Source organism: Mauremys mutica, chromosome 18, assembly GCF_020497125.1.
Source record: "Mauremys mutica isolate MM-2020 ecotype Southern chromosome 18, ASM2049712v1, whole genome shotgun sequence".
Lineage (NCBI taxonomy): Eukaryota > Metazoa > Chordata > Testudines > Geoemydidae > Mauremys > Mauremys mutica.
The window spans coordinates 26,995,729-27,018,610 of record NC_059089.1 but is presented as its reverse complement, the minus strand read 5'-3'; the positions used below and the strand labels follow the sequence as shown (position 1 = coordinate 27,018,610).

Below are 22,882 nucleotides of genomic sequence, written 5' to 3'. Positions count from 1 at the left end.
ACAAACGTAGAGAAAAAAGGAAAGAATAGTCACATGGTGTTCACTGATATGGAAAAAGCCCTGATGGAGTTCCAAGAGAAGTCATCTGGCGGTTTACAGGGGAGAAAATGGTACCGTAGATTTGTGTGTGGCTTGCTCAAGGTGCAATGTCAACAGTCAGAACTTCTAGTGGTGAAACACAAACTGTCAGTAGAGGTGGGAGTGCATCAGAGATCACTACTGAGCCCTTTCTTGTTTATCTTTATCTTGGATACCCTCCTAAGGAAGATACAGAAGGAGGCACCTTGGGTCTGCTGTTTGCATATGCTACCATTCCATGCACTGGGGAGAAAGATAGTCTAGAAGAAGATCTTGATAAGGGGAGAGATGTGCTGAAGGGACATGGGTTCAAAATGAGCAGAGGAAAAGCAATGTTTGTGGAATGCAATTTCAATAATGGGAACTCTGAAGACTTAGCCTTGAATCTAGCTGGGCAGACGGTACCAACAATACAAAGTGTCAAATTTCTGAGTTCCAGAGTCCAGGAAAAGGTGGAAATGGAGAACAAAATTAGAGCTAGGATAAATACCTGGCTGAAATGGCGAGAGATAGGTGGTGCAGTATGTGACAGGAAGATTACCAGGAAAAGCCTATAAAATAGTGATCTATCTAGTTTTAATGTGTGGCACTGTATGTTGGGCAACAAAGAAGAAACATGAACAAATGATCTATTTCACAGAAATGAGAATGTGGAGATGGATGAGTGGTATAAGCAAGAAAGAACACATAAGGGATACGTACAAGAGAGATATGCTCAAAGTAACACCCATAAGAAAGAAAATGAGGGAGTGCAGGCTCAGATGGTTTGGTCTTATAAAATGCAGTCCCGACAACTGCGCCAGTCAGAGAGTTCAACAGATTAAGAGTGAAGGAAAAAGAGAGAGAGAGAGCCAAGAAGAAGTGGGGGGATGTCATAAAGGAAGACATTAGCATGTGGTGTAAAGGAGGACATGGCATTGAACAGAGAAGTCCTTTGGAGGGAGAGGACTCAGAGGGGACCCCACTCCACGGGATTAACACAAAGCCAAAGAAGAATGTATTTAGTTAATTCACAAAATTCCCTCTGGCAACTCTCAGGACGACGATGGGAGAGAGACCCTGGCCTCTCACTTCTTGTGCCTGCCTCCCACCAAAACTAACACAGTATCATAGAATTGTAGGACTGGAAAGGATCTTGAAAGGTCTCTAGTTCAGTCCCCTGCACGCCTGGCAAGACTGAGCATTGCCAAGACCATCCCTGACAGGTGTTTGTCTAACATGCTCTTAAAAATCTCCAACGATTCCACAACCTCCCTAAGCAATTTATTCCAGTGCTTAACCACTTTGAGAGTTAGGAAGTTTTTCCTCATGTCCAACCCAAACTGCCCTTGCTGCAATTTAAGCCCATTGCTTCTTGTCCGACCCTCCGAGGTTAAAGAGCACAACTTTTCTCCCTCCTCCTTGTAACAACTTTTTATGTATGGGCCAAGACTGGATAATGCAGCAATAAAACACTCTGTAGACGTGCTAAATGCCCAGTGAAGGTGACTCTGGGCATCAGCCCCATTGCACAGTCACCAGCTGGTTGTGCATATTCATAAACTCTATTGCATATTCATGATCTATTAGCTGTGCCTATGGGCACGTGGGTCCCCAGGTTCTGCCCTTGAGGAGGGGCATCCTGGAACAATCCATTGCGTTACAAGCGTGGGGGGGTCCCTGAGGCTCACAACCACAAAAGAGGCTTTTTGGTGTCCCCCATAGGGTGGCCCTACCGCCCTTTGGGATACAGCGTTCCCCTTATGCCCAGTCATGGCCCGTGCTTGGCTGGCGCATAAGCAGGTTTGGGGGGCAGTGGGGTCTTCTCTTCCCCCTCACCCCAGATCCCAGGTGGTGCCTCCCCGCCACGCCTGGGGACTACATTTCCCGGCATGCCCGGGGGCAGCGTGGCTGTGCGTGCTGGGGGCGGGGCTCCGCCGCCGGGCTCCCAGTCAGCGCTGCCTGCGGCTGCCGGGCTGGCTGACAGGAGCGCCCCGGAGGGAGCGATGGGGGAGCGCGGCCGCCGGGGCCCCTGAGACCCCGGCCTCCGCCATGGAGCTGGAGCAGCCCGGGGAGCACCCGGAGCCGCGCGGCGCCGCCGCCGCCGGGGGCAAGGGGTCGCCCCGCAACGGTAGGTGTCGCCGAGACCCCCCTGCCGGGGTCCCGGGGCCGCCGCTCCGCGGGGCCCGGCGCGGGGGGTGGGGCGGGCGGGCTGCGAGCGGAGCCCCCCACCCCGGCGGGACGGGCGCCAGGCGGGTCCCGCGGGGCGAGCTCGGGCCGGGACCCGCGCGGGGGCGGGGGGGGTCATGACTCCGCGGCCTTTGTTGGGGGGGCGGGGGTTGAACTTCTGAACTTCGGGGGGGGGCGGCCCGCCCGGGCTGTGTCCGCCCGGCGCGGCTCTGCCGCGGGGCGCTGGGGCAGGGCAGGGCGGAGCAGCCCCCCCCCCCGCCTCTGCCTGGGAAGCTGTAGCGGGGGCGAAGCGCGGGGCTGGGGGGCTGAAGGGCTTGGGGGGCTCCCCAGCTCCCGGGACTTTGTTTCCCAGGTATTCAGGGGAGCGGGGGCCCGGCGCCGCCCGCAGAGCCTGGCTTCTGATGTCAGTTCCACTCGCTTCCTTTGCCTTTGTACCCGTCGTTCAGCGCTGGGTTTTAAAGAACACCAATAATGGTGATTTTTGACTCCTAACCACATTCCCAGTTCTCTTTGAATGCTTCCTTCTGCTACTTCCTCCCCTGGCCAGAACCAGCTTGAGATGTCAGTGATCAATCTCGTGTGTAAATAGTATTTGAATATTTTATAACTGTAGAGTTCAGTGGTGTTCCCTCTTGTTAAACCGTGAATCAATAAACCCTATACAAATGCAACCTTATATTGTTATGTGAAACTTGACAAAGAAACCTGTAGTAACAAATGCAAAAATCATGGGCTCTTTTTGCACGTGTGCTCAATTCTTGCACGGTAAAATTCCTTGTGGCTTATTTTGCAACAAGTTTCCTTTTATACAGAAGTCTATTATCACTGTCAGGTTGTAATACAACTCAAACTGGAGTTTAACAAGAGATACTAATCTTCGTGACCTTTTAAAAGATAATAACTTGGTTAGGTAACTCAAATCAGTAAAGTTCATGGAACATTGTAAGTGCTTGAGGTAAAGAGAATGTGACTTGTAGAAATGTGGGTGAAGTTTACTGACTTTCTTCTCTGATGAAGAAGAATGTCTAGATATTAATTCCCTCCAAAAATAAAGCAGTTGGTTTTATGCAGCTGTTTCTAAACCATACTGAAGGGGTAGGAGTATACTGTATATTTGCTAAAAATGCAAAAGAGGAAACAATTTTATAAACCCTGAAATGTTTCACAATTTCACTTTAGGCAAAGCTCTCTGGTTTTTATCCCTCTTAAAGGGAAAAAATAGTGTTGTGTTTTTTTGGTGTATGTTCTGTTCTACTTTACCTCTATATAAGCTGTAGCTGGTCTGGTTCAAATTTTTCTCCTTTGACATTTCTGAATTTCTAGGCTGCACGGAATTGTTCTTTGATCATGTTGGATGCTTTTTCTTCCTGGCTGTGCTGTTCATCTTTTGATTTTTCAAAGGCACAGTTTTGGACATTGTTCAATTTCCAATGTTCATTTTTTTGAGGAAAGACTTGTTAGAAAATATTCTAACTACTTCAACTTGAAATTGGTTCAGTTTAAAAAAAATAGCTAAAAGTAGCAGGTACCAAACCTGCATGTGAATTCCCCAACCAATTTTTGTGGTTTGCAATCAATTTTTTTTGTTAAGAAAGTATATCTTCCTAGTGTCTGTGAAGGACTCACACAAATAAGAGAAACTGACTATACAGAGGAAACAGTTGATACTAACCAGACACACACTGCAGTAAAATGCATAAAGAAAATAATTTAAAAAAGAAACCATTTTCTCTGATTTTTGTAATAGTAATGTAGGTGTTATTTGTAACAGTAAATTTTTAAAACAATTCAGTGGAATTTTAAATAGAGTACCCCTTCTTAAAGCTGCTAAAAACAAATCTTCCTCTTAAGGAAATACTGGATTGTGTCAAATATATATTACACCTTTAATACTTTGCCACTTCTCTAAATTAGACTTAACTTTATTATTCTGTTTTGGGAAATGTGCTACTGATGATGCACACATACAGCAATAGACAACAGTATTCAAAAATGTTTTTCCCGTGAACAAATTTTTGCCCTTAAGCAATGCACATTTTGAATAACCTTGTTTATTACAGACTACTAAAATAGTTTAATTGTTTTATTTAAGGATCAGAATTGCTTATTTAAGTGTAGTAGTCTTCTTAACTGCAGCCACAGCTAGTGAGCTTACCATATTAGAAGTGTTTTGAATGGATGATATAACAATCTATTTACTTTTTTTCTTTTAATAAAATGTGAAATGCTGGCATAGTATTGAAACATTGCTTAACCTTCAGTATTTCTAAATCCTACAGCAGGAGTGGGAGGAGGAGGCGATTATTGACTTGTCACTTTGTAAACTGAAAAAATCAAACAATATTGAAAATATTGAGAATCTGAATATTTTATTTCCTAATAAAGATTGATATCATTAGCTTGATTAATTCCTTGAGGTACAATATTTTGATTGTTTTAATTGCATTTTCTATAAAAATGGAATCAAGAAATTTACAGTTTCCAATTTCATACTGGGTGAAATACTAAGAATATTTTAAATAGGATTGCATTATTGGTGGCTTTGGCATGTTTAGAGAAATAAGCTCTTTATGTAGTTTGTTACTGTGGTAACCTATAAAAACTTGCATCATTTAATTAACATTTTTCATGAGTAAAGCCTTGTTAGCATATGGATGTGCAGTTGTATAACTTCAGTTAAGCAATTAAAGTTACAACTCTTTAAAGAGTATTTTGCATATTTCAAAACTTAAGACAAATGGTGATTTTTTTTCTTTACCCATTTAGAGAACATGTTCTTGCCATTGTAAAACTGAGTAGAGAAACATAGGTAAAATTCATTTATCTTCACAACTTGTTTAAATGCCAGAACATGAACTATATAAGAGAACTTAACAATCATACAGGGCTTTGACCAAGTACCTTTATGATTACAATTGATTTTAGAAAATTGGTTTAGGGCTTTATATTGTGGCATGCATTCCTTCTGAACTAATGGAAAAAAGGCTGTTGAAAATTCACTTCTAAAAACCATTTTTAAAAAGTGATTTCAACTAGCATTGTTTGTCATCACAGGGGCAATATATAATATAATTAAAACAGTTTGTGAAAACCATTATGCCCTGCCTGTATTAATGATAAAATCTGCTAGCTGAAATTGATTTTAAAACTGTTTTTAAATGATTTCTGAACGTTATCTGTTGTAGGGTGAATAAGATCTCTAAAGACCTTTACTTCTTGATTATAGTTCTAAAACAGATGTATTTATATATTAGAAAAGTGTCAAATTTTTAATAAAACAAAGGAATTTGTTGACAAACTTCTTATTTGAATGAAGCTTAGCATGGGAAGAAAGGAGACTAGTGAATGTGTGTGTGCAGGATTTTCAATGACTATTTATTTTTTAGTTCTATAGCTTTCCTGGAAACTTCATTACATATACACCAACACATTTTTTCTGCAACTTCTCAGCTATTGACTATTTTTCATCTGAGAGAAAGCATTCAATAAACAAAGACAAATTTGTTGAGGTGTAGTAAGATCTTAATTTACTTACTCTATAACTTTTCTTTGAAGTTTTAAAAAAATGAAGCTGGTGAGTTGTACAGTGGCAATGCTATCTTCAATGTCTCTGAATAAACAAAAGTTACTATGTTTTAAACAGATCAGATTTGCTTGTTGAATGTGGGTGGTTCTCTTTTTGAGAAAGCAGACCCAATAACAGAACATTGGCGTGAAAGCTGGGAATGGTATGAGAAATATGTAAGCTATTACTAGTCATTAGACAATATTTAACTCATATAATTTGATTTGAGGATATAAAAATGGACAGTATTTTCCCTGAGCAATTAAGTTAAACTTCCTGATTTTTAAAATACTGTAATCAAGAAAATGATTATTAGGTGTCTTCTATGAATGAATATAACAATAAATTAAGGTAGCAGTGTACATTCAGCAGAGGTACAATGTCAGCAATAGCTGACATTGTAACTGTATAATTTGAAAAACCTTGTATTGCTGATATCCTATGAAGTGCTCCAAAGTTGCAAGGTGATGAGAAAATGAGGGAAATCTTTCAGTTATGCTTTCTTAATGATAGGGAAGTAACTTCATCTTCAAAATGCATTTATGGATTGTCTTAAAATGACATTTTGTGGATGCACAATGTAAACTTCTGAATTGTTATTAAATGCCTTAACCATGTGAGTGTTTGTTGTCATGATGTAAACCAGAAACTCATTTATAACAGCATTCACCAAGAATGAGAACAGAGTTTATCCTGTTGATAAACTGATTATTTAAATAAAGCCTTTAGCAGTGTAATCTGGTAATTCTAATTAACAGGCATTTACATAAAAGACTGGCTCAGGGTTTCATCAGATGGTTGCTGGTGAGCCAAAGTGCATTCTTTCCCTCCAGCTGTATTAAACTAGCCTTTTGATCCTTCTTTTGAGCCTGTAAGCTATAGTGGTTATCACTTTGGAAAGTTAATTGAGGAGAGAAATTAGTTTTGGGGGAGGAACCCTGTCAGGTTGGTCTTCAATCTTAATATTTTCAGTTATTCAAATGAAAGAATTTCAGAGGTTTTTAATGAAGAAATGACTGCCAGTGATGCCTTTTAAAAGAAAAATGTGCTGCTGACTGGTTAGGTAGAATCAAGAGCTTTAATTTACCCCACTCTATAAATAACTCTCATCCCTTGCCTGATCTGAAAAATATATTGTTGATCATAGAATTGTCTTGGAAATAAGCTTAAATTTCAGAATCTCCAAAAAGTTAGGCTGGGATTTGAAAAGGTGGAATGCCCTAGTTCTGTTGAAATTCAGTGCAAGTTGAACACCTAACTCCCTTAGCCACCTTTGAAAATCTCAACTATTTATTTCTATAGAAATGGTGAACTGATAGTTGCTTAAATGATACATTTCTAGTTAATGCTTTGTATCCATATTCATTTTGTAGGGAGATGGGCACCTTAGGTTGACTATTTAGACCCTTTCCTCCTTAAGCATGCTGAAAAACAGACCAATTTTCTTATGTCAGACTGAGGATGAGTTGCTATGGTGCACTTTTCTTGGTAAGTTTATCTTGTAGAGTGTACATGGAGTATTTTTTAAAATATCTTGTAAATATATCTTGGAATTGCCCAGCCCTTGGGACCTAATCACAACAAATTCTCCTGTTATATTGAATCACAGAAGCTGTTCAAGGAGAAACCGCAGATGGCAGTAGTAGTATATATTTGTCCTAGAGTCTGAGATTGTATTCAGGTTAGTGTGAGGCATTCCTTATGCACTGTTGATTGATCAGCTGGCAGGTGTAATATTGCCAAAATTGAAAAAATGCTCAGCATCGGGGTGGTTTTTTAAAATTGTGGACATTTTTGCTAAGTTCCATTGAGTTTGCATTTAGTGTTTCAAGTGACAGTGTTTCCTGAGTTCACAAGAATTACAGTAAAGTTGTGATATTTGTGTTCTTTAAAACTGCCATTCCTGGAGCTAAGTGACTATATGAGGCTCTAAACTTTCTTTTAAAAAAAAAATTGTAACCTTCATGGTGCAGTGAAAAGTTGAATATATGACTGGAGTTCCCCTAAAATGCTCAGGAACCCCAACTTTATTATTTTCTAAAAGTCTCTTGTTTAAGCCAATCTTGTGATTGAGGGTAGAGGCTCATGGGTTTTTTTTTGTTTTTTTTTTTAAATTTGGGATTGGCAGTGCTTAGTAACAGGCTTACTAATTTTGTTGTACAAAATTGCTTCTTCACATTTGAATTAGTTAGTTGGCTGACTTGAATAATATTGCAGAAAGTTAAAAGTAGTTAAAAGCATTCAGTGCATAGCCTTATTCTGTGAAATGTATGAGTTAGGGAAAGCTTCCAAATAGGGACACTTTTTTTTTTTGGGTCCATGGGTAGCTTCATTTGATGTAGTATGAAATGACTTCTAAAAAAAGTAATGCAGTGTCCTTGATTTAATTTATCTGTAAGAAATGTAGTGAGCTAATTCCAGTTTTTGTGCATTACTGATTTGCAACAGAATAGCATTTTGTTTGCTGACAATTATAAGGATAATTTTCATTTACAGGGCTAAGGATTTAGGTGCAAACTTGGGCTGAGAATAACCCTTAACGCCTGCTTTGGTTCCTGAATCCTTAATTTACTGATAGGGCTTGATCTTGCAAACTCACTTCTTATTATACCTTATTCAGCTGGTATTGCTGCAGACTGAATTGGGACTACTTGTATAACTAAATTTGCAGGATCTGTACACTGATGATCAAATAATTTGAAAGTAGGGCTGTCGATTAATCACAGTTAACTCAAAAATTAATTGTGGTTAAAAAAGATTGTGATTAATCACAGTTTTAATCGCACTGTTAAAGAATAGAATACCAGTTTAACTATATTCAATATTTTGGGCATTCTTCTACATTTTCATATATATTGTGTTCTGTGTTGTAATTGAAATCAAAGTATATATTTTTTATTAAAAATGTGCACTGTAAAAATGATAAACGAGTATTTTTCAATTCACCTCATACAAGTATTGTAGTGCAGTCTTTGTTGTGAAAGTGCAATTTACAAATTAGTTTTTTTTTGTTACATAACTGCACTCAAAAACAAAACAATGTAAAACTTCAGAGCCTACAAGTCCGCTCAGTCCTACCTCTTGGTCAGCCAATGGGAGAGGGATAGCTCAGTGGTTTGAGCATTGGCCTGCTAAACCCCCAGAGTTGTGAGTTCAATTCTTGAGGGGGCCGCTTAGGGATCTGGGGTAAAAATCAGTACTTGGTCCTGCTACTGAAGGCAGGGGGCTGGACTCGATGACCTTTCAGGATCTCTTCAACTTTTATGAGATAGGTATATCTCCAATCGCTAAGACAAACAAGTTTGTTTACATTTACAGGCCCTCTTATTTACAGTAAAAAGAACAGGAGTACTTGTGGCACCTTAAAGACTAACAAATTTATTTTAGCATGAGCTTTCGTGAGCTGCAGCTCACTTCTTCGGATGCATAGAATGGAACACACAGACGGGATATTTATACATACAGAGAACATGAAAAGGTGGAAGTGTCACCAGAAAGTGAGAACAGGCATTTTCATGGCATTTTTGTAGCTAGCATTGTAAGATATTTACGTGCCAGATATGCTAAACAATCGTATGCCCCTTCATGCTTCGGTCACCATTCCAGAGGACATGCTTCCATGCTGATGACACTCGTTTTAAAAAAAACAAAAAAAACCGTTGCTTAAATTTGTAACTGAATTCTTTGGGGGAAAATTGTATGTTGCTTGCTCTTTTTTTTTTTTTTTTTTTTTTACACCCGCATTCTGCCATATATTTTGTTATAGCAGTCTCGGATGATGACCCAACACATGTTCATTTTAAGAACACTTTCCCGGCAGATTTGACAAAACACAAAGATTGTGAGATTTCTAAAGATAGCTACAGCACTTGACCCAAGGTTTAAGAATCTGAAGTGCCTTCCAAAATCTGAGAAGGATGAGGTATGTAGGAGCATGCTTTCAGAAGTCTTAAGAGAGCAACACTCTGATGCAGAAACTACAGAACCCAAACCACCAAAAAAGATCAGCCTTCTGCTGGTGGCATCTAACCCGGATAATGAAAATGAGCATGCATCAGTCCGCACTGCTTTGGATTGTTGTTGAGCAGAACCCATCATCAGCATGGACGCATGTCCCCTGGAATGGTAGTTGAAGCATGGAGGGACATATGACTCTTTAGCGCATCTGGCACGTAAATATCTTGCAACGCTGGCTACAACAGTGCCATGAGAACACATGTTCTCACTTCCGGGTGACCTTGTGAACAAGAAGCAGGCAGCATTATCTCTTGCAAATGTAACCAAACTTATTTGTCTGAGTGATTGGCTGAACAAGAAGTAGGACTGAGTGGACTTGCATTTGTAAGTTCAACTTTCATGATAGAGATTGCACTACAGTACTTGTATTAGGTGAACTGAAAAATACTATTTTTGTTTTTTACAGTGCAAATACTTATAATCAAAATTAAATATAAACTGAACATTGTACACGTCGTATTTTGTGTTGTAATTGAAATCAATATATTTTAAAATGTAGAAAAGATCCTATGATTGTTTAACAGTGCGATTAATTGGGATTAATTTCTTAATCACTTGACATCCCTAATTGAAACACATGAATTTTGATTTTAAAACAAACCTTCTGTTACCAAAATGTAAACTTTATCTAATTCAGTCATTATGTGAACCCTTATTTTCCCCTTGAAATATTAAACCAACCCACAATCATTTGTGTCTCTCAGAAGTACAGTGGTGACTTCCAGAAATGTGGAAGTGCTAATGCCAGGGTCCAGGTTGATTTCAATTTGAGTAATACGATTGTCTCCCTGAATTGTTGCATCAGTTGGATAATATACTCTTCAGTAGTTATTTTAAGCAATTGTGTAGTATTGCTGTCAGATGTTCCAATGGCTTTTGTGTTGCACTCCAGAAGCCATTGTATTTTGGTGCTGTGTTGAGATTTTGTAAATCTGTAAAAAAATGTTAAAAAATTAATAGTTTTAGAATGTTTCCCTCTCTTAAGTTTACCTATATTTATCAATTTTAGCTTTTAATTATATTTGCTAAACCAGGCAGGTTGTACTAAAGGTAATTATTTCCTTTACTAGATTAATCGTGATTTACTGACTGACCGCTTAGCCATCCTGCCTCCCTTTCACAAGTTAAAATTGGAAGTGACTCTCAAGTGGTGTGAATAGCAATTCTCAGGCCTAAGATTGTTAGCAAAGATAAAGAGATGGGTCATCTAGCAGAAGCTGTACTCCAGCTACCCTCTGGACTCTTTTTGTCATGTCATCCACATACCAGAAGCAGTTTAGTCTTTGCAATAGAAAGGATAATTGCAGAGGTTTGGGATGGAGAAGTCTGACTTTTGAGTAACTAACTGTAAGATCCTTATTATCTATTCCTCATTTTTAACTGCATATTTTAGTGAGAACAGTTGAATCTGTTTTTTGTTGTTGCAGAGCTTTACTGAGAGAAAATTTAAATGTGCAACACTTCTTAATTAAATATTCCTCTGCTCCAGTGTTAAACTGTTCAGTTCCCTGCCACAGAAAACCTCATTATGTACTTCAAATGTGAGAATTCTCAGTTGTAACAACACCTGTTAACATAAAGGGTAGAGTTACAATTGGGGAAGAATGAGTCTTTGAAAATGAAGCAAACTTTCTATATTAAATATAAATTTTTTTATTCTAATTTTAGAAGAAAATGTTAGCTTTTTGTTTTATATTAGGTAGTGAATATTTTTCCATCCTGTCTTTCTCTCATAATTTAAAAGATTAGTATTTTTAATAACTCAATTATTTTAAAATATAACTTCTCACTATGATGGTAATTAGTTATAAAATCATATTTTTCAGTGAAATAAAGTAATATAAAACTCAACTTGCAGACTGCACTGAAAATGTTAGTTTACCACTTCTGAGAATATATTTTTGTAGTGAGAATAAGGTGTTAAATACAAGTCAATTACTCTGTTAAGAAGTTACAGATTATTCTACACAATAGTTGCTAGGTAGAAGTCATTCCACAGTAAAGTAGCTAACTGATCTAATGTCACATCATTGTTATTTAGATTAACAGTTACAAGATCATTCTAAAACTCTGGTGTGTGGTGAAAAGGCAACAGTGTCTTAACCAAAGTTTGCTTATAGAGTCCCTGGCATCATGATTAAGGCTGAGTTTCTTTTATAGATCATCAAAATAGTACCTTTTTGTGTGTGCTGTGTACGTACTTTCTGAGAATAGGCTAATTACCAAAAATCACCTGGATCTTTGATGTTCAGATTCTCTTAGGTATAAAGAGAAGAACCAAGTTTATTTTTGCTTGTTACCATTTTTTCTTTTCCTTTTTCTGGGGTAAGGGGAGGGCACTTTTTTCTTCTGTACATCATCACTAGGCCATAAAGCTTGAGTTTTTCCCTTACCACACCTGTCTCTGACAGGACAGATAATGCTGATAGAAATCCTTAGTACCCTAAGGCAGGGGTTCTTAACCTTTTTCTTTCCGAGGCATTCTACCTCCCCCCCCGACATGCTATTAAAAACTCCATGGTCCACCTGTGCCACAATATCTGGTTTTCTGCATATAAAAACCAGGGCCAGTGTTAGGGGGTAGAAAGCAGGGCAGTTGCCTGACCCCCGCCCCTCCCCCAGGCTATAGGGGCCCACAGGAGGTTGCATTGCTTAGGCTTTGGCTTCGGCTTTGGCTTCAGCCCTGGGTGGCAGGGCACAGAATCCTGGGCTTCAGCCCCAAGCAGTCAGGCTTCGGCTTTCTACCCTGGGCCCCAGCCAGGCCGGCTCCAGACCCCAGCGTGCCAAGCGTGCGCTTGGGGCGGCATTTTGCCGGGAGGGCGGCAGGCGGCTCCGGCGGACCTTCCGCAGTCATGCCTGCGGGAGGTCCACTGGAGCCGCGGGACCAGCGGACCTCCCACAGGCATGACTGCGGAGGGTTCGCTGGTCCCTCGGGTGGACCTCCCGCAGGCATGCCTGCGGATGCTCCACCGGAGCTGTGGGACCAGCGCACCCTCCGCAGGCACGTCTGCAAGAGGTCCCCCGGAGCCGCGGGACCGGCGATCGGCAGCGCGCCCCCTGCAGCATGCCGCCATGCTTGGGGCGGCCAAATTCCTAGAGCCACCCCTGGCACCAGCGAGTCTAATACTGGCCCTGCTGGGTGGACCCCCAGAAACATGCTCGCAGCCTCCCAGGGGGCCCTGGATTTTTGGTTGAGAATCACCTAAGGTGTAAATATAATAATGCTTTAGTCTTCTCTACACAGACAGCAACTAAGACCTAGAAACAGTGATGAACAATTCTTCCCTGTCTTGAGGATGAACTAGTTGACATAGGTATTAGACGGTTGAGACCTATGCTTGTGATTCTTTCTATATGTAATGCACTCATTTATTGAAAGACTAATCTTGCCTATTTTTCTAAAGTCAGTTTTTCTACCTTTTGGACAAGAAGTAGTTGAAACTTTCTTTGGATCCCTTGGAAGTTAGTATTATGTGATAGCAGCATAGTAGTTAGAGCTCTGATATTCATTTAAACAGGGACCTTTCCTTGAAAGAGTTTGGGGAGTGGGTGAGCTCATGTCTGTAGCAAATTCACAAAACTCTTTACAGGCCTATGCAGATGACACTGATTCTGTATGGAAACAAGGAAGTCATTGCACAGAGGCACAGTATAGTAACTCCTTTGCCCTCAGGAACGCAGTACTAATTCAGTGCTTATCAAATGGAACAAAGGGAATGTTACTTGGGAATCTACTTCATAATAAATGTTTAATGTGTAATTTAAATAGTCCTGTAAAATGTCAGTGGCCAACATCATGACAGTGTTTCATAGAGCTGGGGAAAAAAATCCAGGGCAGTAATCAGGAGACATCTATTTGGCAAAACTGGTATACTGTAATACTTAGGTGAACTATTGTGAAGTTAATAAAGAGCATCAGCATAAAGTCTCGTATTGTCTTTTAGCTTTTTATAAAGAGCGTGCATTTTTTCCTAAAATGAGATGTTTTGCAATTAAGTACAAATGTTAAATTGCAATCTGGGTTGAGATTATTGGACTTCATGGAATGATGCAGTTATAGTTTTGAGCACTGAATGTAATCTCAGCCCTGTATCTGTACACATGGAGATGGGACTGCTGCCTTAAGGATCTTTGTAATCACACTTTGTACCTCACTGTTGCTCGATGACTTATGAAGTTTTAAGTCCATTTTCATCTTTTTGTTTATCTGGTATCTACTGTATTAGTTTGTCACCAACTTTGGCTTGGTTTTAGGATTCTCTGCTCATTTTGATGTGTGCAGAGGCTTTATATGTTGAGCTCTCCATATCCTAAGGAGATGGATTACACATTGTGCATCTTAAAGGTTAAGTCAAAACTCTGCATGTATTACAGAAAAAACCTTCAGGTCTGTTTGCTGGCAAGTAAAAGGGACAACCCATCAGGAAGAGGGGCCCACATCTTGAAATATTCATCAATCATTTTCCTGGCACCAGGAAACAAATCAGTCTTTTAGTGGGTAGAACATGATCAATCATGTAATGTAGGAAATTACAATCATTTATCCTACCCAAAATGATGTCGTCATGCTGATAGTGAGTCAGAAAGGTAGCTGTCTTGGTGCTTATTGAGAACTAAAGACTTGCATATAGCTCTTGGTGTAAAGGATTTTTTAATGAATAAAATTATTTAGCATTCCATATATAAAACTTGCGTTAAGTTAAGAACTTTGACATCTTTAGAACAGGTTTTAGTCTGATCCGGAGTTTATTCTCCCTGTAGAACTCTGTTGCTGATATGTGATATATTTGCATTTTCCTGCAATATAAAATGTTTGGATTTTTTTGGTTTGTTTTTCTCCCGTGTGTGTGGTTTTTTTTAATTGCATCTAACTTTCAATATACATGTGCTTTTTTGTCATAAGAGAATGGAGAATTCTACTCCTGTTTCAACACCATGCAGTGGGGGTTCTTATGACTTAAGAATAATTTATATCTCAATGTATATTGGCAACAATAGGGCAGAACTGAACCCCAACACTTACATTCTAGCTATAAACAAGAGAATACAGTCTTAAAAAATCAAGATTGTTTTTAAAGTTTTGTATCTAGGATGCACAGTTATAACTAGTCAGTCACTGTCAATATGTGCAGTATGTTATATTGTGCAAGATTGCTACAAGCAGGTAAGAGGTTATTGGAAAAGAGTTCAGATAAAATGCTACAAGTTTTAATGAGTGAGTGGCTTATAATTTTGTTCTCGTACACAAATGTCTACAATAAAAACAGACAGGAATGTGACGCTGGTATTTACTACTAGAAATAACTGCCTAGTCAATTACTAGAATTCATTGGTTGGAGAAATGAGTTCCTGGGGTCTCTGCAGAGTGTGTTGTTCAGCGAGTTTTGTTTGCAAGGAAACTTTGAGGCTACTGGGCCTAATTCAGACATGTTTACGGAGTTACACCTGTTCATGCTGGGTCTGAATTTGGCCCAGTGAGTTTAAATGGTGGCAGAGAGAAGGGCTTCAGTTGACAGTTTGCTTTTAGAGATGAGGGGTTTCTTGGTGTTTAGGCCTATAGTAAGGATTCGGTGCTGTTCTCTGGTTGAAGGTGTATTTAGTTTGAATATTACGTACTACACTAAGTGAACAGTTTTGGCTACTCAGAATGTGTTGGTACCCTTTTTATTATAACTTGTTTTCCTTCCACTACATCACTCTTGAGTATTCTCTTAAAAAAAAAAAAAAGGGTGGGGGGTGAGGGGGGGGGAAAGAAATGTAGTAGCCACTCTGAAAGGACCTCTGCCCAGAATAGGGCACTAAATGGTCAGGAAAATGACAGATTTTTCATCTGGTAGGAGGCCTGGTGAGGAGAACGAAATGGTCTAAGCCTACATGTGTAGGTGCCTTTTGTTCCTCTTTTTCTTTTCCTCCCACTCCACCTCTCCACACTTGCAATAGTGGCCAGCAGAGCCTTCTCTCCAATTGGGAGAGCAGAACACATGGGCTGCTCTGAGGTTGGTCTTTCTCTCTCTGTGTAGTGTCAAGTAGTGGATGGTAAGGACAAGAGATTATTATTATTTATTGGTCTGGCAGCCTGGAGAACAGGAGACCTCAACTGACTTCATACTCAAGCTTCTCTCTTGGCAGATAGCATCAGCTGCTGCTACTGGGCTCGCAAAAAAACCCACTGTGCAGTCTTTGTGGAAAAGATGAGCATAGTTTTTTTTTTGGCAATTGAAGTAGGACATTGAATGCATTTGCTTAGCATACAATGTTCTGGGCTCACTTCTGTTCACTACCATAAAACACCCAAGGGCATAGTCATAGTCAGATATACTCAATGCACCTCTACCCCGATATAACTCGACCCGATATAACACAAATTTTGATACAATGCGGTAAAGCAGCCCTCCAGGCGGGCAGGGCTGTGCACTCCGGTGGATCAAAGCAAGTTCGATATAACGCAGTTTCACCTATAACACGGTAAGATTTTTTTGGCTCCTGAGGACAGCGTTCTATTGGCGTAGAGGTGTATTAGTTGGGGAGGAATGTGTTTTTTGTAATAAAGACATTAGAAGCTGTCACAGGGTATTTTCTCAACAGAGCTTTATTAAAGAGTCTTACATTAGCAATGCATAATTGTAAGAGGAAAGCTTAATTAAAAAATACAGAATGTTAATAGACTAAGCTGCAGAATTCTGGCAGATCTTCAGACTGTAGTCTAAGACAATGTTTTACACATGTAGATATCTAGTTAGTATTCTAAACTACAGTGTGTCTGCACATGTAATTGACAATATTTTAGTCAACTATGTAAAAAGGAATAAGTTAAGAGGTGCAACTCTTGTTTCCTATTAAAAATAACTGTCCTTGGCTGTTGACAGTGCAGATATTTAACATATTTAATAGTGAGCAAGCCAGCTGTGTTTTCTTTCAAAATACTGAGGGCAAAATCCCAAATCCTAGTTAGTAATTAAAAGCCTTAAAATGACCTTGAATCCAACCAAACTACAAAAGCTGTCTTGAAGTAAATTTATGGTTTTTGTTCATTGCAGAAGAGGTTAGGTAGAATTATGTACTACACTGTTTGCTAAAATATTAAGTGGTAGCCTTGGGTGAACACTGAAGATCAGAAATAATTAATAAGACATTCCATTAAAGCACAAAAGAGCAGCACAGAACGATTGCAAGCCATTTCTTTTAAAACGACTGGAAAAGTAGAATAGTTTGTGTGGAATTCAGAACCAAAGATTGTAAAATTGCTTGTTCCAGTCTTACCTGACTGGAAATAAGTTCCCTTTTAAAAACTTGCATTTAAAAATGAGAAATATTAAGTTTGCATTCAGGGAGGAACCAATCTGTTTTAATAGACTTTTTAAAATAGGGAGTAACTTGTGTTTTTTTTTTTTTTTACTAGAAAATAAAACTACCACGATAGTGATGAACATTTAAATAGTATTTGTATGTATGAAAACTGTACGGGCTTGTCTAAGCTTGAAATGCTATAGTGTCACAGTTGCATTGCTTCAGTATAGATACCACTTGTGTTGAAGGGAGGGGTTCTCCCATCACCTACCGGTAAGTAATTCACCTCCCCAAGAGGCAGTAGTTAGGTCTTCCGTTAACCTGGGACTGTCTTTGCTGAGGGTTAGGTTGGTTTAATTACACCACTCGGGTGTGGATTTTTCACACCCTTGAGTGACGTACATAAGTGGACTTAATTTTCTAGCATAGATAGTGTTCTTAGACCTGATCTGTTACTCTGAAAACAAACTGTCCCAGTTCTGTGGCTTTCTTCTATACTTTGGAATGTTTATTTGCAGAAGCTAATTTTCCCCGCGGCCCCCCCCAGTTTAAAATCACTTCTGTTTCATACTAAAGGAAGCAAATAGGTAAAGAGCATTACGTCTGTTAATGTTCATATTGGATCCCACACTTCATTGTTCAGGCTGAGCCTTGAACTATTATCTTACTGATGATTAGGAGTCTTCAAATTGTCTCTGTAAGAACTAGGCTTGTCTGTCAATAGAGGAGATAACCCTTGTCCCACAGCATCATAAAGATGATAAATTGCCGAAGGATGAGCTAGAAAGCACATAGTGTAATACATGTATATGTTAAATACATATATGGCTAGATTAGCTGTTAAGATGGATTTTCAGTATAGAGAATAAGAATATTTTTGGCATATGTGCACATACAGTTCTAACTGAGTAATGTGTCATGAGAATGCAATTATGAAATGATGGACAGGACTTAGACAATTGAACTTGAATTTCAAGATTAATATTTCATAGCTTAGAGGCAGTAAAAATCAAACCAAAATTACTCTTGTCATATCTGTGGTAACTGTGGAAATGAATATTTTTGAAAACAAAAATAGTTGGCAATAGTCTAGGGCAGTGTTTCCCAAAGGTGGGATGCCGCTTGTGTAGGGAAAGCCCCTGGTGGGCCGGGCCAGCGTTAAAATGGGGTAGAGGTGTATTTGGGATAATTTTGAGACAGTAAGGAGCAATATGTTAAACTCCTTTCTCTTCCATCAACCTAATGGCATGTTAACATGCCCAATTTAAAAAAAAACACTATTAGTTTTTACTCTTGATCTTTATTTTTGCAATTTGAGCATATAATCTGTCATTGCAAAGGCCACCAAGTAAGCAGCAGTCTGGTAAACTTTTTTGCTGTTTGCTGTACTGCAGGATGATATATTTAGGTTAAGTAACTTGAGTGTTTTATGTTTTTAAAGGTCCCAATTTTTAACGTTACTAGCTTTAAAATAGGGGAGACTCCATTTTTGATAGTGTTGTGAAGAGTCAAGCGTCTTAAACCTTGTCTATGCTATGAATTTACTTTGGTATAGCTACACCACTGAGAAACTTAGTTATAGTGACCCACCCCCAGTGTAAATTTTTCTGTTAACCTAGCTGCCATCTCTTGAGGAGGTGGATTACCTATGCTGATGGGGGGAAGCCCGCCAATGGGCAGAGATAGTGTCTACGCTGAAGTGGCACAACTGCAGCAGTGCAGCTGTGCCACTGCAGCATTTTAAGTGTAGACATACCCTAACTCTTGTAATCATGAGCTGTCCACTATGTTCAAAGACTGAATTATTTTCTCTGCCTGGTAAGCTATGCTTTGTGTCCTATGTGACTTTTGCCACAAGACATGCTTGCTAGTGAAGAGAAACTCAGTCCATTTCCTACTGCCATGTTTCAGCTAGTAGACTTGATGCCTACAACTGATTTCTAGTTGCAGAGAACAGCCTAACTGGTTAAGTCCATGCTAGCAAATGACAACAGGTTGTTAAATACAATACAACATGCCATGCAAAGGTGAGTTCGAAGGGATTTTTTTATGCTGGTTTTCCTGGTTTTGTTGTGGTGTGCATTGAAGAGGAACCTGCTGCCGATTGGATGGTAGTGTATTGGACTTAATTCCTTGTGGTCAGCTTGCGAAGTAGCAGCAGCTCTGAAGGATACTACTTGCTTGGTTCTTCTGTCTACAAAGCAAGTAATCAAGTTGGCTGAATAAATTGGCTCAGAAGAGAAAGCAGGAAGGTAGAGGAACTGTAAGTCTTTACTGTAGAGGCGTGCTCTGTGTGTGTGTGTGTGTGTGTGTGTGTGTGTGAAATGTAGAACTGGCCCTGGATGATTAGAGGGTGTAAAAATTAATGAAATCTAAAATATATGAATAAAGAGCTGAGGAGGATAATGGGGTTTTAACTGCATGAAATTGATGGTCTTACTTTGCTAAACAGTACTTTGCATTGGTGAAATGCTTCATAAACATTAAGGTTAAATTTTCAACCTTGGCCTCTAGGTTTGGGAGCCTAACTTGGGACACCATTGGCTTGGTGATTGGAAGTAGAGAGCACCCACAATTCTAGTTGACTAGGCACTGAGGGTGGGTGACACTGCTGAAACTCAAGCCCAAAATGTCTTGGATTACGCCTCCTAAAAATGGGGGCATCCATGGTAAAGCAGTCACTTCTGAAAACTTGGCTGAAATATACAGATGGAGGTCTCCACTTTTCTTTGTTTAAAAAAAAGAAAAGAAAAGAAAAGTGCTGAAACTGTCATTTATCTAGGGTATAAATCTGTGGGTCTGCTGGGAATAAAAATTGGGAGTCTTGACTCCCAATTTGTATCTCTACCACTATGCAAATATTTTAAAGCAATATGTTACAGAGATCGTCTCAGTCAGATAAAACATGGAGCAGAAAGATTAGTCTTGCCACTGAACACTAGGAAGTCATTGGGCCTGTAAATATTTTCCAGAAATTATTACTTCATCAGGTTACTAAATCATGGATCTTACTGCTTTGTTACTTAATAAAACGTGTAGTCTGAGGGTTAGAGCAATGGAAGCTGATATTTGATTTTTGTTCCTGGCTTTATCTAGGGGCGGCTCCAGACCCCAGCATGCCAAGCGCGTGCTTGGGGCGGCATGCTGCAGGGTGCGCTCTGCCGCTCCCAGAAGGGCGGCAGGTGGCTCCGGTGGACCTCCCGCAGGCATGCCTGCGGAGGGTTCGCTGGTCCCGTGGCTCCGGTGGAGCATCCGCAGGCACGTCTGCGGGAGGTCCACCGGAGCCGCGGGACCAGCGGACCCTCCGCAGGCATGTCCGCAGGACCGGCAACCAACAGAGCGCCCCCCGCGGCGTGCCGCCGTGCTTGGGGCGGCGAAATGGCTAGAGCCGCCCCTGGCTTTATCGTACTCCATGATCTTGACTAAACCACTTTAATCTCTGTGGCTCAATTTCCCCAACTGTAGAATGGTGGTGGTCTTCCCCACGAGAGGTGTTGAAGCTGAGTTTGTTTTTTCTAAGCTGACTTCACTCTAAGCATAAAGTTCAAGCTCTGCACCCCTATTTTCAGTGCGCTGAAGAGCTCTGCCGTCACTTCATCTTCCTGTTTCACTTCTTTCTACATATCTTCTATAATTGCTACTTTGGTTTTCTCCCACTTTACACCTTCTCTCATACACTACCTATACTGAGAACAGCTTTTTCCCATTTCCATGGATCAAGTTCCTTCTTTTGTTTCCTACAAATTACTTCCCCCTACTTCCTTTATGAAGTTCTAAATGTTTCTGAACTGTTTCGTGTATTCTGTTAGTGTAAACTCCTTTGGGTCGAAGACCCAGTGTTTTCTACATTTAATATTCTATATCAAGTGATTTCAGTCCTTGGATGTAAGGTTCTTTGTATGCAAAGTGTAATGCAATGCAGTGCATGGTGAACTTGTTACATGTACCTCCTTTTTGTAAATTTTTTTTGTTAAACAGTGCAAAAGACACTTAAGTGATTTGAATAGTATAGTATGCTTCTAAATCCCTCATCTCCATATTACCTGGAGATAATATTTGTGCAGTTGAATCTTCATGAGGATTAGCAGATGTTAGCAGTGTGGTGGCTACGTGGGGCAGCCCATGGTTAATGAATATTAGTGACTTGTTCCTTGTACCTAACATTCCCTGGTGTTCTCCTTTTACTCTTTAATAGTAATTGCCTCTTACTCCCTATGTCATTGTGGCATTTGTTTTGTATTTCCCCGAACCCAAGGGGTGGGTGGGGGTGTGTATGGATTTAGTGCATCAGCTTTCTTGTCTATGGCTTTTTTAGTGTTTTGACTTCTGGAACCAGTTTGTAGAATTTTAGGACGATGAATTTTTAGTTTTTTTCTGGTCTTGCGGAAGTTCCTCCATCTAAGATTTGAATTAATGTGTATTAGAGCTGAATATTAACTTGCCAGTCAACATGGTTTCTAATGTTTAAGATGGGTGGACTTAGATGTATCTATATTTTTTCTTCATTTTTATAAAAAAAGGCAATTCAAGGAAAAATGGGAATAAAAATTATTCAGAGATCAGGATTGTCTACAATAGATAAAAAACAAACCCATTTTTCATCCAAAACTAGTTAATTCTAAATATCTTGTCTACTCTTCCACAGAGTCAGAATATAGCCTGGGGTCTCAAAACAGCAAGACAGTACATTTTTGTCTGTTACTGTCATGTATCCATCAAGATTATCTCATAGTAATACCTTTCATTTCTATACAGTAAGAATCAGTATGAGGTAGTATTTGATTCAGACTGCCTTAATCTTTCTAGTTTCACTTTCTGTCCAAAAACTGAACCATGCCATCCCATTTCCTTTTTTTTTTAACTGGGACAATTTTTAACCTAATGTAATAGCCACTTTGAGTCGTTGTCACACAGAAGACCAGCATAATGTTGAAATTATACAGTTAATTTTTTTCTTGCAAATGGCCAATTTCAAAAACAATATATTATATTGTAACTCTCATTTCTTATTTTTTATCAGTAAACTCACTAGAAAAAGGCTTCCAGGTATGCTTATACACAAATGGCAGATTAACTTTTGTAGGCACTTTACAAAAATCACAACACTTCAAAGTTAAATGATACAAATCAGTGGTCAGGACAGGATGTAAATTAAACAGTGATGTAAAGACATAGTGAAGAAACATACTTTGTGCCTGAATCTTCTAATATGGAAGATGAGAAATGAAGATAGATACTTGTAAAAGAGATTCCCTTAAGATTAAAAATTATTTCATGGACTGCAAGGAAAGCCCTTTTTAAAAAGAGAGTTGAATTGAGACTGCCTTTTGTGCTAACGTCCTTTGGGAGAAGCCTTTGATTTAATGTTTTAGAAATGTAGGTGAGAAGAAACCCCCCCCCCCCCCCGATAAATACCTTTTGGCAAAACTGTTTTTCTTTCCTTCTCTGGCTTAGAATCTGTGCAAGCCACATGGAGTTGTTGTAAATTGCAAGGGAATAACTTGTTAGCCCTCCACTGCTGAGCCTTGGCAATAGAAATGTCAGTCTCTTTTAATGAAGAGCACTGTGAAGCTCGCAAGTTTGTACCTTTCACCTGCAGAAGTTGTCCCAATAAAATATATTACTTTACCCCCCCCCCCATAGTCTCTCTTAATCACTTTTTCTGAAGTGATTTTGTGTAGTTAAGGTTTGTTGTTCCAGTTTACGTTTTATGTTTATTGGTCAAAATCCCTTTTTAGCAATCTCATTGATTTGAGATTAGTTGGA

General features: G+C 39.6%; 1 protein-coding gene across 4 annotated transcripts in view; it reads left to right on the top strand.

Annotated features, from left to right (window-relative positions):
- Nucleotides 1-2,063: 2,063 nt before the first annotated feature.
- NR6A1 (nuclear receptor subfamily 6 group A member 1) overlaps nt 2,064-22,882 on the top strand; it is a 192,944-nt gene continuing 172,125 nt past the window's right edge. For 2 of the 4 annotated variants that reach the window (XM_044992926.1, XM_044992925.1), the window contains exon 1: nt 2,064-2,188. In XM_044992926.1, coding sequence (XP_044848861.1) covers nt 2,110-2,188 — 79 coding nt within the window. In that variant the 5' untranslated portion in view covers nt 2,064-2,109. The remainder of the gene's footprint in view (nt 2,189-22,882) is intronic. The other 2 variants (XM_044992927.1, XM_044992928.1) reach the window with 2 other exon arrangements.